General features: G+C 56.4%; 2 protein-coding genes across 6 annotated transcripts in view; both read left to right on the forward strand.

The window, feature by feature from the left end:
• UBAP2L (ubiquitin associated protein 2 like) overlaps positions 1–10,966 on the forward strand; it is a 30,689-nt gene extending 19,723 nt beyond the window's left edge. For 2 of the 4 annotated variants that reach the window (XM_071579525.1, XM_071579527.1), the window contains 16 exons: positions 43–320; positions 599–771; positions 1,770–1,959; positions 2,550–2,604; positions 3,051–3,225; positions 3,405–3,477; positions 4,117–4,312; positions 4,416–4,504; positions 5,166–5,219; positions 5,829–5,910; positions 7,058–7,275; positions 7,365–7,470; positions 8,538–8,605; positions 8,890–9,087; positions 9,530–9,580; positions 10,082–10,966. In XM_071579525.1, the coding sequence (XP_071435626.1) occupies positions 43–320; positions 599–771; positions 1,770–1,959; positions 2,550–2,604; positions 3,051–3,225; positions 3,405–3,477; positions 4,117–4,312; positions 4,416–4,504; positions 5,166–5,219; positions 5,829–5,910; positions 7,058–7,275; positions 7,365–7,470; positions 8,538–8,605; positions 8,890–9,087; positions 9,530–9,580; positions 10,082–10,177 (2,102 nt within the window). In that variant the 3' untranslated portion in view covers positions 10,178–10,966. The remainder of the gene's footprint in view (positions 1–42; positions 321–598; positions 772–1,769; positions 1,960–2,549; positions 2,605–3,050; positions 3,226–3,404; positions 3,478–4,116; positions 4,313–4,415; positions 4,505–5,165; positions 5,220–5,828; positions 5,911–7,057; positions 7,276–7,364; positions 7,471–8,537; positions 8,606–8,889; positions 9,088–9,529; positions 9,581–10,081) is intronic. The other 2 variants (XM_071579526.1, XM_071579529.1) reach the window with 1 other exon arrangement.
• Positions 10,967–12,013: 1,047 nt separating this feature from the next.
• Positions 12,014–13,748, forward strand: HAX1 (HCLS1 associated protein X-1). Of its 2 annotated transcripts, none has more exons than XM_071579404.1 (8): positions 12,014–12,124; positions 12,210–12,412; positions 12,500–12,618; positions 12,753–12,798; positions 12,896–13,011; positions 13,107–13,257; positions 13,330–13,479; positions 13,619–13,748. In XM_071579404.1, the coding sequence occupies exons 1-7, from the start codon at positions 12,072–12,074 to the stop codon at positions 13,446–13,448; spliced, it is 807 nt and encodes a 268-aa protein (XP_071435505.1). In that variant the 5' UTR covers positions 12,014–12,071; the 3' UTR covers positions 13,449–13,479; positions 13,619–13,748. The 2 variants fall into 2 exon arrangements, with proteins under 2 accessions (XP_071435505.1, XP_071435504.1); XM_071579403.1 differs by having other exon boundaries at positions 13,330–13,475.
• Positions 13,749–14,091: the final 343 nt, after the last annotated feature.

Below are 14,091 nucleotides of genomic sequence, written 5' to 3' on the forward strand. Positions count from 1 at the left end.
GACAGCAAAACCTGCTAACTCACCTCTGTCTCTAACCCACAGATCTCAAGAACCCAACAGACTCTTCTGTGCATAGTCCCTTCACTAAGCGTCAGGCCTTCACATCAACTTCAACCATGATAGAAGTGTTCATGCAGGAGAAACAGCCTGTAGTGACTGCCTCCACAACCACGCCGGCACCCCCATCCTCTCCTCTGCCCAGCAAAACCAATCCTGTGCCCCAGATGTCCCCAGGGTCCTCAGATAACCAGTCCTCAAGTCCCCAGCCAGCACAGCAGAAGCTGAAGCAGCAAAAGAAAAAAGCATCGTTAACATCAAAGGTACAGATTGATGGTGGGCAAGGAGGTGTTGGACTGTGTTAGAGCTGCAGAAACATCCCTTTAGGCTATTGAGGGGAGGTCTGGGGTTGGCTTTCCTGCTGTTAGCACTGGGTGGTTTTGGAGGTGATGGAGTTGTGTGCCAGCTTGGGTTGAACAGTGTTAATTCAGAGGCTGCAAGCCTGTAACTGCCATCAAGTACTGGGAAACATGAGCACTGAAATAATTCTGTGTGCTGCTCCCAGGGAGTGATTGCCTGTTGTGTTGTTCATCCCTTGCAGATTCCTGCACTCGCAGTGGAAATGCCTGGCTCGGCGGATATCTCAGGGCTAAACCTGCAGTTTGGGGCGTTACAGTTTGGTTCGGAGCCTGTTCTTGCCGAGTACGAGTCGACGCCCACAACCAGCGCTGCCGTTAGCCAGTCTCAGAGCAGCCTGTACACCAGCACGGCCAGGTGAGGGCCAGGAACCGGCAATCTGAGCAGGCAGCTTTGGAAGGTCATTGGTCCCACGGACTTGAGTCGTGCTGCATACTAGTAGACCCTTTCTGACTCTGCTGTGGTCACCAAGGGGGGACAATGTATGCAATAGCAAAGCATAAGTTGCCAGCAGACTCATCAGGCAGCTCTGTGGCTGTTTTGGCCTGCGGTACTTCCACAGAAAGCAGAGTTTTCCTGCTGCCCTTCATCTGTGTTGCTGGAAACACAGGTGGGGAATACTCAGCGAAACTGTTCCATGTCCCTGGTGAACAGATTCTGAGTGCTCTGTCCTGCTTTTTGCCTGGTAAACTGGGTTACAGTGGGGTAGGTGTAGCTACGTAGGGTGATGGTCCCTTGATAAAGCAATGTCTTCTCTTGGACTGAACCTTAGTAACTGGCTGTCCCTTGAGTGCTAGGACCTGAGTAAGGCAGTTAAATGCCACTCTGATACCTGATCCCATCAGGTCTTGGAAGCTAAGCAGGGTCAGGCCTGGTTAGTACTTGGATGGGAGGGAAGACCTCCTGGGAATACTGGGTGCTGTAGGTTCTAGTCCTGAGGACTTCACTGTCACTGTCCAAGCTTGCTCAGCCATGGCAGGTGAACCTCAGGGTGAAAGGGTGGGGCCAATGTTGCACACATTGTGCCTCACCTAAAAAAAATCCACTGCCCTTCCCAAATCTTGGTTCACAAAGCCTAGCCATGATGAGGACCTGAGTGGTGGCAGCTCATGAAATGTTACCTAAGGCAGTGTGTGAGGCAAGCCTGTGGCTGGGTGCCAGCATCCTCCTGTGGCTGGGCTACCCCAGCTGTCTGGGCATGTTTCTTGGCTTGGCTGCTTCGTGTGGTGCCATTATGCTGATGGTTGGGGCCCTTTATCTTGAATATTTGAAATTAAGAGCCCAGTCTGGGTCAGCAGCTTACAACAGGGCTGTTTTGGAGGAACACTTACTTTTCTTTTTTTTTCACTTTGTAGTGAATCTTCATCCACGATTTCGTCCAATCAAAGCCAGGAGTCTGGTTACCAGAGCGGCACAATACAGACAGCAACATTTACCTCCCAGAACAGCGCTCAGGGACCACTGTATGAACAGAGATCCACCCAGACGAGGCGATACCCAAATTCCATCTCCTCGTCACCCCAGAAAGATCTGACCCAGGCTAAGGTAAAAGAAAAACCTGTTGTGCTGAGTGAGCTTTCTGTGTGAAGCAATGTCTCAGGGGAAGCTGAGTGGTTTATCAAGTGGTTCTCCAGCCTCACTGTGTGGCTTGTGGGCTCTCACGAGAGCTCTCATCTGGCTGTCCCCAGTGCCCTCAGCTGTGTTGTGTACTTGAGGCTGGGCCAGTGGCATAGACTTGATTGCAAGGTGTGTGTTGGGTCACATACAGTTACCCTGCTAGAGAGGGGCATGCTGGAGAAGGATTTCATTTCATCTTAAGGATTGGTTCTTGTATGCTGCCACCAGTTCACTAATGTCAGGTTTGAATAATGAACATGAGTTGAGGATGTTGAGGCAGTCAAACTACCAGCAGCAGAGAAACTTCTTGCACTGATTTCTCAAATATACACTTGGGGGCTGTACTGGCATGGGCTAATTGACCTTGGAATTGACCACAGCACAGTCTAGTGACCTGTGTTGGTAGAAGGACCTTTCCATAACTGAGGAGGGAGTTTGGGAGAGGGAGCTGACATAGCTTTGCCCCTAGAAATGCACAGCTGTAATGCCCAGTACTCCTTTTTTCTCTTCTTCCTCAGAATGGTTTCAGTTCTGTACAGCCCACGCCATTACAAACCACACAGGCTGTTGAAGGTAAGTGTCTGCCAGCACAGCAGGTGACCTGCATCTTTTGTACTGCTCATGTTCTCTCCTTTGGATGGAAAGCTTTATCTGTGCTAATAGCAAGTCCTTTTCCCACTGGACTAATTGCTGCCATTGAGATTATTTTCCTCGAAACATTCAGCTTTCTGCTGATGGATCCACAAGATCCTTGGTGGGTCACCAGTAACAATCATTTATTCTGCTTTGTTTGTGGAATGCACCTCATCTGTAAGTCTTGAAGCTCTTTGCTGAGTCAACGGCAATGTGTGGGTAAAGTGAGACATAGAACACAATCACAAGTGTGTAACTCGTTGACAGCAGTGAGGGAAGCCTCAGACCTCCTGACTCCTCTAGCTGAGCATTTGCTGATCCTTGTCCCTGAGTTGCCCTCTGTAAGTTGCCAGTAGCTGCCGATAACCCAAAGCTTTTGTTTGCAGGTGCTACAGGCCCCGCAGTGAAATCAGACTCCCCCTCTGCTCCCAGTATCACACCTCTCAATGATGGGGTGTCTGCATCATCCTTGCTGACAACAGCCAGCCAACACTCAACAGCTCTGAGCAGCCTGAGCCACAGCGAGGAGCTTCCCAGTACAACCACTGCCCAGCTCAGCAGGTGAGTGAGCATGGGGACTGCATTTCTGGAGAAGCAGAACGAGAAGAAATAGACTATAGTGGACATTAGAGACCGTCTCAGGCAGTGAGGAAGACAGACAATGCATCCCATTCAAGCAGATGGGGAATGAGATAGTGCTACCAATAGTGGTTCTTACCTTTTTATTTCTCCTCCTGCAGTGCATTACCCACGCAGCAGAACAGTCTGTCCTCATCCACATCCTCTGGGCGAACATCAACTTCAACTCTTCTGGTGAGTCTGGGTGTCCCTGCTCAGCTTGGCCAGGTTCACTGGGGTGCCTGACCATGGGGCTGTGGTTGTGACAGGAGCTGCCAGGCTGGCTGGCTTGTCCTGCTGGAGTTTGGATGCTTTGTGGAGATAACCCCCTGTCCTGTCTCAGAACGCTGTGTCCCTGTGGCTCGAGGCTGTTGACTCCCTGCTTGTCTCCAACTGAGCAGTGCTGCTTTTGAGCCTGTAGCAGCACTTGAAAGTGCTGCAGACCTGCAGCCACGTCAGAGCAAACTGGTAGTTGATGCTGTGTTACCAAATGTCTCTTCTGCTGGAGCTCTCATGTACAGAGTCCAGGGGTATCCACTTCTACAGCAGAATAGATCTTCCTGCTTAAGTGCACTGTCAAGCCCTGCTCCTCCCAGCAGGCAGATGTGTTGGGACACAGCCACAGGAGAGGCTTGAAAGCATTAGGGATTGGCTGCTGTCGCGATTTTGGACTTAAACCGGTGCAAAGCAGGTTTCTTTGTAGCCTGCAGCAGTTTGCTGCAGAAACATCCCTGTGCAGACAGAGTTGCACAGTGTTCTGCATAGTGTCCTGTGGTACCTGTTCACTCTGTTCCATGTGTCTGGTTCTCTGACTTTCCTCCCTTCCTTCCCTAGCACACAAGTGTGGAGAGTGAAGCAAGCCTCCATTCTTCTGCTAGCACTTTCTCCACCTCCTCCAGCACGGTGTCGGCTGCCCCACCTGTGGTCAGCGTCTCCTCCAGCCTCAGCAACGTCAGCAGCCTGGGCCTGAGCCTCAGCAGCAACTCCACGGTGACGGCCTCGACTCGCAGCTCTGTTGCAACAACATCAGGTACTTCTGCGTCCTCTGTACAGGGGTGAGGTGTGGGAGCTAAGAGAGTGAGCTTCTGCTGTTTGCTTCACTGTGGAACTTTTCCTTTCTCTCCCTTTTTCAGGAAAAGCCCCTCCCAATCTCCCTCCTGGAGTCCCACCATTGTTGCCTAATCCATATATCATGGCTCCAGGCTTGCTACACGCCTATCCAGTGAGTAGAACAGTCAGTTCTTTGCAGTTATGTCATGCCACCAAATCCCTCCCAGCTTCCTCTGCAGACAGGAGGGATGTAGCATAATGGGGAAACCAAAAACTGACATAGCCTGGCAGGGCTGCTTTGGACAGGTGGAGTTTGGACCTGCTGTTTTCTGTAAAATCCATGTGCCCATGGAGGTAAATGTCTCTCCTGGTGACCCTAGAACAGAGTCTGTGTGTCTGTTCTCTACAGCCTCCCCAGTCTTTGGGGAGCAGCAGCCCTTGGACAGAGCACAGCACATGGAGGTGTGAACCTGTGTTAGAAACATGATGTGACAAAGGGCAAACAGGGCAAGGGTGGTGACTGCCACAAAGTCTGGGGGTGTGTTACAGCCTTCTCTTGAAGGTGAGAACAGATTTCAGTCTTGGGATGATTTCCAGAGAAAAACTGTTCAGTGGCTGTGTGGTCTGGAGCACTCTCCTTTGGGCAGCTCCCAGGAACCTCCAGCAGCGTCAGCCTGTGTAGGGACTCAGGCTGCAGGTGCCTGGGGGATCATGTGGCTGTTGACCAGCTGTTTCTGGCTTTGTCTCATGTTTATCTAAATGTTTAATCTAAATTTAGGTAAGTGTTGTTATCTAGTCCATGACCCTGACATCGTTTCCTGCTCTTTTTCTAGCCACAGGTGTACGGATATGATGACTTGCAAATGCTCCAGACGAGATTCCCATTGGTGAGTACTGCAGAGTGACAGGGACACTCCATTTCTGCTGGCACTGAGTGTTGTGAGGGTACAGAGAGCTTGGGCTGGGGGTGGTCCTGAAGAGCTGGAAGAATGAAGTGCTGCATGGATGCACTGCTCTGTGGCAACCGTGAGGAGATAATCAGTTGCTCCTTGGCACTTGGGAAGCTGGGAGCATGAGTTACTAGTACAGCAGTGTCCCTGGTGGGGCCAGGAAGCATGAGAGTTGCATCAGCAGGGCTGTTGTAGAGACTCATGTCTCATCCTTGATAGAGTAAGTGATTAAATGAGAATGGGCTTTATTTAGCAATAGGATGCGTCCATTTTCTTGTGAAGCAGAGGGGAAAGTCCAGGCAGTTTAAGGACTGCATACCAGTAGACCTTATCTGGCTCTTCCTATAGCTAGATGAGGGGGATGGTCCATGCTACAAAAAACGTGGGGCTGCTGTAGCTTGTGATCAGTCTGGATGTGGCTGGTCGAACTGTGGCACCCTGACATACCTTGCAGCTGCAGTACAGAAATTCCTCTATCCCAAAAGAAACTGCTTTGCACCTTCAGACAGATCTGATAAAATATCTCCCTTTGTTTTTATTTGTCAGGATTACTACAGCATCCCATTCCCTACACCCACCACCCCGCTGACTGGAAGAGATGGCAGCCTGAGCAGCAATCCGTACTCTGGTAGGGAAAAAGACTGCTCTAAATCCCATCCCATCAGGGTTTGTGCTGCTGCTAGTAGTGTTCTGTGCCTTGGTCTGCTGGAGCTACATCTGTATCAGCCTCCTTCACTGCCTGTGGGGTTTGGACATATTTCTCACAGCTAAATTCTTATCTTCCTTTTGGGCATCTGGTTTTGTCAAGGCCTTCTGGGAAGAGGTGGGTGAGTTAGTGCAGCAGTTGGACAGGGAGTGAAGAAGAACTGAAAGATTCCACAAGGTGTGCAACTGAGGAGCTGCTTTCCAGGTGGTGGAGAGGCAGGTGGTAAGCAGTGCTTCTCAAGCACTGAGAGTAGAAAGAAACACAAAATACGGAGAAATTAAGAATTTTATCTATGGGACAGTCTCATCAAGAAGACAAGTGGGACATTTGGGCCCTGTCAAACTGAACTCAAGCACCCAGCAGATGCCTGATCTCTCCCTGACCTTGGTAGATGTGTTTTTGCACTGCTGACTTGCAGTGGGTAATGACTGTGCTGATTTTTCACATGCTTTAGGAATTGTTGCACTTTGGGGTTTGCTCTTTTTCCAGCACTGCTTCTCCACAGCTTTGTCAGGAGCCAGTTTATGTGGAAGTGTGTTTGCCCAGCTGAGGCTGAAATGCCAAGCTCAGAGCATGGCACTGTATGAGCTCTGAACTGGAGGGTGTTTGCATGGAAGAGCCAAGCAGGTGCTCACGAAGAGCAGAACAGGAAGCTTGCCCCAGCCCTGCACAGCCCAGGCAGGGAACTGGGTTGTGTTCAGTCCTGTTGCTGGTGCAGGAAGAGGGATGAGGGAGACCTCTAGCACAGGCTCTGCTGCACAGGCAGCCGGTGGCAGGTTTATCAGGTGCCAGACTGGGCTGACATCAGATGGTGCAGCACAGTAGATCAGGTACTGTGGGCTTCCCTTCCCCTCTGTAGTTCAGCTAGGGCGAAGAAGTAACTAACAGCTTTGTCTTATCAGTGTCCAAAGGTCTGAGAGCTTGTGAGGACTGCGGACCTTTGCTGTGGCAGGAGGCAGGGGGTGATTCAAGTCGCTGTTTATCAAAAGGCTTGGGTCACCTTTGGGCTGAGCTGGAGCAGGCCAGGATCTGGTATGTCTGTTCTTCACTCTCACCTTCTCTATTTCAGGTGACTTAACAAAATTTGGCCGAGGTGATGCCTCTTCCCCTGCTCCTGCAACAACTCTGGCACAGCCTCAGCAGAGCCAGACCCAGACTCATCACACCACACAGCAGACGTTCCTGAATCCGGCGCTGCCTCCTGGCTACAGTTACACCAGTCTGCCGTACTACACAGGGGTACCAGGGCTCCCAAGCACCTTCCAGTACGGGCCCGCCGTGTTCCCTGTGAGTTTCCTGGGGGCAAGGTGTAGGATTCAGGCAGGGTGGATGGCACAGCAAAGCCTCTCCTCACTCAGCTCATCTCCAATCTGCAGGTTGCTCCTACCTCTTCCAAGCAGCATGGTGTGAATGTCAGCGTCAACGCATCCGCGACCCCGTTCCAACAGCCCAGTGGCTATGGCTCTCATGGGTACAGCACTGGTAAGAGACCTGTCAGAGCACCTGCCATGGTAGCAGGACTTGCTCCCAGGCTCACTGGCTATGATGGGAACTGCTGTCCTACAGCAGTAAGGGAGGAAAACGTGTGTGGTGCCACTCTCAAGTCCTTCAATTATCTTTGGAAGAGCCCAGGATTGTTCTGCATCTGCAGCGGGTTTGGGAGGGATAGAGCACTTCATGCCCCACAGTCGGGTGGCTGGGGCCTTGGACCCATGCCAGAACCTTAAGCTGCTGAATTGTTTGTGTTTGATGTTTTTATAACCTGCCTCCACGTGATCAATGGAACAGCAGTTATTCCAGATGTGGACTCATTTCCCATCAGTGTTTTGCAGACACTTTCTATGAAAGTATCCTCGATTCAAAGATGCAGGAATGTTGTGAACCTGCCACCTGTCTTGGTACTGGTTTCACTGGTTGGTGTCCAGCTGACTTATGCAGACTACACATTTGGGTCCCTCTTCTGGTCTCTAAATTCTCCTTGTCCCTTTTCTCACTACATTAGAGCCTTTCAAGATACTATTTTCTCTTTGTGAAGGTGCTACAGCTTTGTACCAGGTCATCTGGTGCTGAGTCCTTCCAACCTCTTTAATTTCAGCACTTTTTTTGGGCCCTAAATGGTCTCTGAGTTATCCCTCTGGGCCATCATGTCTTACAGACAGCCCCATGTGGGTTCTGTTGGCAGTCACTGCACCAACTATCCCAGCCCACAGCTGAGTTCCCTTTACATGAAATTGCCTCCTTTACACAGCTCTGGGCTGCTGTTGCTGTGTCTCAGTCTAGGGATTTCCATGTCTGTGTGCTGTGTTCCCCAGCTCTCCTCAGACCTGCTGTTTTTTGTGTGTGTCACTGAGTAGCACCAGCCCCTCAGTTGGTTTCTGGACTCATGTTCAGAGCAGAAGACCTTAAACTCGTATGGCTGCTTTGCTTATGGCCATGCCAAGATGCTGCTCCCCAGGCTGATCTGTCTGCAGACCTTCCCTGGCCACCAGAGCTCTCCACTGAACCGGTGGCTGCTGCCTAACACTCATCTGCCTCTGCCTTCTCCCCAGGTGTATCCGTGACATCCAGTAATACAGGTGTGCCGGACATCTCGGGCTCTGTCTACTCCAAAACTCAGGTTAGTGTCTGTGAGTGCTCTCAGCATTGCTGAGGAGGGGGAGCTTAGCTCTGAGACAGCCTCCCTGTGCAGTAAGTCTCTTCCCCTTGGATTGGTCAGCTAGGGAGAGGGGAAATGCTTGACTTTTCCCAGTTTAGAGCAATTCCAAGCACAGAAGAAACCACACTCCATCCATTCCCTGCATCACACACCAACTCTGGGCCCATGACATGCAAGGCTGGCAAGGGGGCCCATTGCCAGCCTGGCTCCCAGCCCTTACTCCACTGTTGGCCTCTTCTCCTCAGCAATCCTTCGAGAAGCAGGGATTTCACACTGGAACCCCAGCAGCCTCCTTCAACCTGCCTTCGGCCCTGGGCAGCGGCGGCCCCATCAACCCCGCGACGGCCGCAGCGTATCCCCCCACTCCCTTCATGCACATCCTGACGCCGCATCAGCAGCCCCACTCGCAGATCCTCCACCACCACCTGCAGCAGGATGGGCAGGTAAGCCATGCCCCTGGCACTCTGGGCCCTTGCTGAGGTATCTCCTTAGGGCTCTGCCTCCCCTCCCCACCCCGGCCCCCTCTCCCTCCCTCCCTGCCTCACATCCTGCGGCGGACACACGCGATGACACGCACACACTCACACCTGCACATACACACAGGGCCGGTAAGAGGATGAGGTGAGGACGGCCTGGGGTCGCTCTGCTGAGGGTTACTTGGCACAACCCCCCTGCTGCCAGGCTGCACTGGGAATGGCCAGGTAGTGCTCCCTCACGCAGACACACCTGTCCCGATTTCCCTGTCCTCAGAGGGGCAGCTCTGCAGGCCAGCAGCAAAGGGCTTACTTGCCACAGCCACAACCCTGCTGGAGCTTTCAGGTCTAACCGTGGATTTCTATTGTCATAGTTTGTCCCTTTATTTTACATATCCTGGTACTGCAACAGCTTCCATATTTGCAGATGATACTGTGCTGCCAACGCCAGCAGGAAGATCAGGTAATGAACTCTCTGATAATGCATTGCAATTGCCCTGGGGTTTCCCCCTGCCCCTAAGGCTCCCCAGGCTCAAGTAGCCTCTTCCTTCTCCCCCGTGCCCACACAAGGTGAGGAGAGAGGCCCTCAGCCGGTATGTGCACACACACACACACACACACACACACACACACACACACACACACACGTGCAGACACACACTCCTGCGCTGCCCCTTCCCTGTCTCCCCACTCCCTGCTGTGTGGTGGCTGGGGCTGGAGCTGCCCCTGGCCCTGCTGCTGCTGGCCTGGAGGAAGGCACGGAGCAGAGGGAGGGTGCTGGGGCACAGGAGGGCAGCCCCTGCCCCAGCAAGCTTGGCCAGGCTGAGGTGGATCAGTGGACGCCGAGGAGCCGTGACCAGGGCCGTGCAGCAGGGCTGAGGCGTCCCGGTGTCGTCCTGCAGAGTAGGCTGGGGCTGGTTCCCCTGCACTCACCACCTGCTTCTCCTTCTGCTCCTTCCCACAGAGCGGCTCTGGGCAGCGCAGCCAAGGCAGCTCCATCCCCCAGAAATCGCAGGCCAACAAATCCGCCTATAACAGCTACAGCTGGGGCGCCAACTGAGGCCAGGGCCCCTCGCCACCACTTGCTTCTGGAAGAGAATCCCGGCTACCCCGACGATGCTGAAGGATCCCAGGGAGGAGAGAGCCCTGTGGTGGGGGGCACCCAGGCCCCCAACCCTGGCAGGGCCCTGCAGGACAGGCCGCAGGCGCCTCTGCGTTGTCTGTCTTCAGCCACTTTCCTGTTGTATGTAATATAGAATTTGTATTTTTTTCTTTTTTTTCCCTTTTTTTTTCTCTCTGCATTCAGATCTGAACCGTTTGCCGTAGGGGCCTTTTTTGGTTTTTACTCCTTTCTGTCCCCTCTCCCCTCCTGCCCCAGAACCTCTCAGATCCAAAGGAGTGGAAGCTGCAAGTCGCCTACAGCAAACCCCCTTATTATTAGAAATAAGACCAGTAATTGATATGAGCAGCATTGTAAGATTAATTAGTTGAAGTGTTTTTTTTGTACCGTGTTCTAAATTTAATGGATAAATGTGTCTTGTATATAAAAACAAAAACCCCATGCCGTCCTCTAGTTCTCTCATTTCCTCCCCCCCCTGCTCTCTGCCAGAGGGGCTCCCCCTATTTTACGTTCTCCATCTATGCCCCTTCCTGCTCAGGGCCAGTGCAGGCCCAGCCCCCCTTGCACGCTGTAAGTATCTTCTGCTTCTGGGTTGGGGTTTTTTCTTTTTTTTTTTTTGGTTGTTTTTTTTCTATGCAGTCCAGATCTTGTATTTTTCAGTTCCACCTGGTCCCTTCAGCTGCAGCCCCAAGCGGGAATTTACTGAAGAGAATAAAGATCACAAAGTGATGTGTGTATTTTTTCCACCTTCTCAGCCTGGTTCCCTGTTTTTGGTGCAGGGGATGGGAGGCCCCGGACAGGGGGCGGGGGGTAGCGCTTCCCCCACCTCTCCCCCCCTTCGTCCTCTTTCGTTTTTTTTTTGTCCCCGCTTTTGTGGATTTTTCTTCCTCCCAGCTGCAGCTCTGGGCAGCAGCGCCTCCCAGGCCAGGGACGCAGTTAGAGTCCTTCTCCCCCTGCCCTCCCTCAGCCCCTTCCCCTCCCCTCCCCTTGGGCCTCGCCCCCTGCCCGGCGGTCGGGGGTGCTCCCTTGGGCGCACTGGAGGGGAGTCCCAGGCGCTGGGAAAGGCAGTGGGACCGGGGCTGTCCCGGCTGTGGGGCTGCCCCTCCGCCCCCTCTGCAAGGGCCGGGGCCGAGGCTGGGGGGTCCCGGGCTCGGGGGTCGGCACGGCCGGCGCCCCCCGTGCTGCGGGCGCAGTGGGAGCCGGAGCGGGCTCGGAGCTCAGCCGGGAGGCCCCAGCAGGGGCTGCAGGACCCTCGGGCGAGGCGGGATGGACCCCGATGGGTCCCCGGCCCTTCCCTGACTGCCCCCGGCCTGCCCCGGCCCGGCAGCCCCTCGGCCACCCCTGCGCCCGCAGCACCGAGGGCTCCGGGACGCGGCTCTGCCTGTTCCCCTGCTCCTTCGGGATGGTGCGGCCGGGCCGCTCAGGCCGGGAGGGCCCCGGGAAGGCCCCGGGCCGCTCAGGCCGGGAGGGCTCCGGGAAGGCCCCGGGCCGCTCAGGCCGGGAGGGCCCCGGGAAGGCCCCGGGCCGCTCAGGCCGGGAGGGCCCCGGGAAGGCCCCGGGCCGCTCAGGCCGGGAGGGCCCCGGGAAGGCCCCGGGCCGCTCAGGCCGGGAGGGCCCCGGGAAGGCCCCGGGCCGCTCAGGCCGGGAGGGCCCCGGGAAGGCCCCGGGCCGCTCAGGCCGGGAGGGCCCCGGGAAGGCCCCGGGCCGCTCAGGCCGGGAAGACCTCGGGAAACACGGACCGGGCCTGCGGCGCCTCACGACACCCAGCGGCGTTTTGCGGCCGCGGCACTTTGCGGCAGCGCGGCCCGGACGGGGGGCGGTGGCACCGGGCGGGATGAGCTTCTTCGACGCGTTCCGCGGCTTCTTCGGGTTCCCGGGGAGCCGCAGGTACCGGACCCCGCCCGGCCCCGGTCGTGCCCTCAGCCCTGGCCGCACAGGGCTGTCCGTGTGTGACGGTGCCGCGCTCCCGCAGGCCCCGGGACCCGCTGTTCGGCGGCGCGGCGTGGGACGAGGAGGAGGAGGAGGAGGATGACGGCCCCTTCCCGGCGCAGCCCCCCCAGGACTTCGGCTTCAGCCTCGGCGCGTCCCGCGGCGCTTTCGAGGAGCTGTTCCGGGACATGGGCGAGCTCCTGGGAGTCCTCGGGGGCGCCTGGGCCGGACCCCCGCAGCGCTTCGGTGCGCACGGGAAGGGGCCGCGGCCGAGCGGGGCTCCGGGGGCCGCTCGGAGCCCCTTGGCCTGACCGATCTCCTCCTGCTCCGCAGAGCCTGCGCTGCCCGGGCCCGGAGAGGCCGGTGCGGGGCGACCGCTGCGGGACTCGATGCTGAAGCAGCCGGACAGCCCCCCCGGCAGCGCGGCCTGGCCCTGGAGACCCTTCCCGGGGGTGGGTGAGGGCCGTGGCTTTGCCTGCCGCGGGCCCGGCTGCGGCAGCCGCTGGCGCCGCTCAGTGCTGGCCAAGTGTCGCCCCAGTGTCGGCGTTTGCCTCCCGTCACTGGTGTCACTGGTTTTGTCTTGCAGCTGGAAGGGGCTCCCCCGGCTCCTCGCGGCCCTAAGGAGGACCAAGGTGGGTGCTGCGAGCGGGGCCCGGGCGGGTCTCTGCCCTCCCCGCCCCACCGGGGCGTGTCCCCACAGCGCGGCCACCGTGTCACATCTTCCCCTAGACCTGGACTCCCAGGTCTCCTCTGCGGGACTGGGGACCATCCTGAGACCCGACGAGCCCAAGTCGCGCTCCTACTTCCAGAGTGTGTCTGTCACCAAAGTGACTCTCCCTGATGGGGTGAGTGTCCCCGCGGGTGCGGCAGGGCCGGGGGTGGCCCTGGGGACGCGGTCCCCGGGCCGGGAGCGGCTCTCAGGGCTCGGCGCTCCCCGCAGGCGGTGGAGGAGCGCCGCACCGTGCAGGACAGCAGCGGCCGCAGGGAGACCACCGTGACTCGCCGCAAGGGCGACCAGGCCTTCATCACCACCACCAAGGAGGACGGGCAGAGCAAGGACTACCGCGAGGAGGTGGTCAACATGGATGACCGTGAGTGGCGCTCTGGGCAGGGCGCAGGGGGCGGGCAGGGCCCCGCTGAGGGAGTTCTCCCGGCCTTTCCAGGAGAGCTGGCACAGTTTGCAGGCACGTGGCCGCGGCAGGATGAGCTCCGTGCTCCCAACTTGAGCGACTCCTCATCTGCACTGGGCAGCTTCTTCCGACACTGGTTCTCGAGCTGGTAGCTGTGCCTGGCCCTGGCTGAGCGCCCCGTAGGTGTGACATGTGCAGGGTGAAGGAAGGACTCCAGGGCTCCCCAAGGCCGTGGGGATGGGTGCCGGCTCAGGGGCTGTGGCTGGCAGAGCAGGCAGTGGGCAGCAGCATTTTCTCATGTCAGCACCTGGTTTTGTTGTAGATGGGTCAGATCCTGCTGGGACTTGGCTCCTGGGCTGGGGCCTTTCTTCAGGAGTGCTGTGGAACCACAGGGACCCCTGTGGGGGCCAAGTGTGTATGTGTACAGAGCAATAAAGTCTATTTATGCTAAACAGTGACCTGCCATACTCCTTCAGGCTGGAATCTCATGGGTTTGGAGGCAGATCCACCCTGGCCACCAGGATGGCTCTTGATGGGGCTGCCTGAGTGATGCAGGTGGTTGCTGGGCACCTGTGCTGCTCCCTGCTCACCTCCCTCTCTCATTTCCCTGCCTGGTGCTGTGCTCATGCCTCTCCCAGGCCACTCTCGAGGGCTGGGGCTGGGCTGAGGGCCTTTCCAGGGCCTCTTCATCAGCGCCTACTGTGACTGCAGCTTGGGCAGGGATGTGGCAGGGAGAAGCAAGCAGGGTTCCTGGCTGGGAAATGCCTGTGCCTGCTCACCCGAGTCAGGTCTTGG

Source organism: Pithys albifrons, chromosome 30 (assembly GCF_047495875.1).
Source record: "Pithys albifrons albifrons isolate INPA30051 chromosome 30, PitAlb_v1, whole genome shotgun sequence".
Classification (NCBI taxonomy): domain Eukaryota; kingdom Metazoa; phylum Chordata; class Aves; order Passeriformes; family Thamnophilidae; genus Pithys; species Pithys albifrons.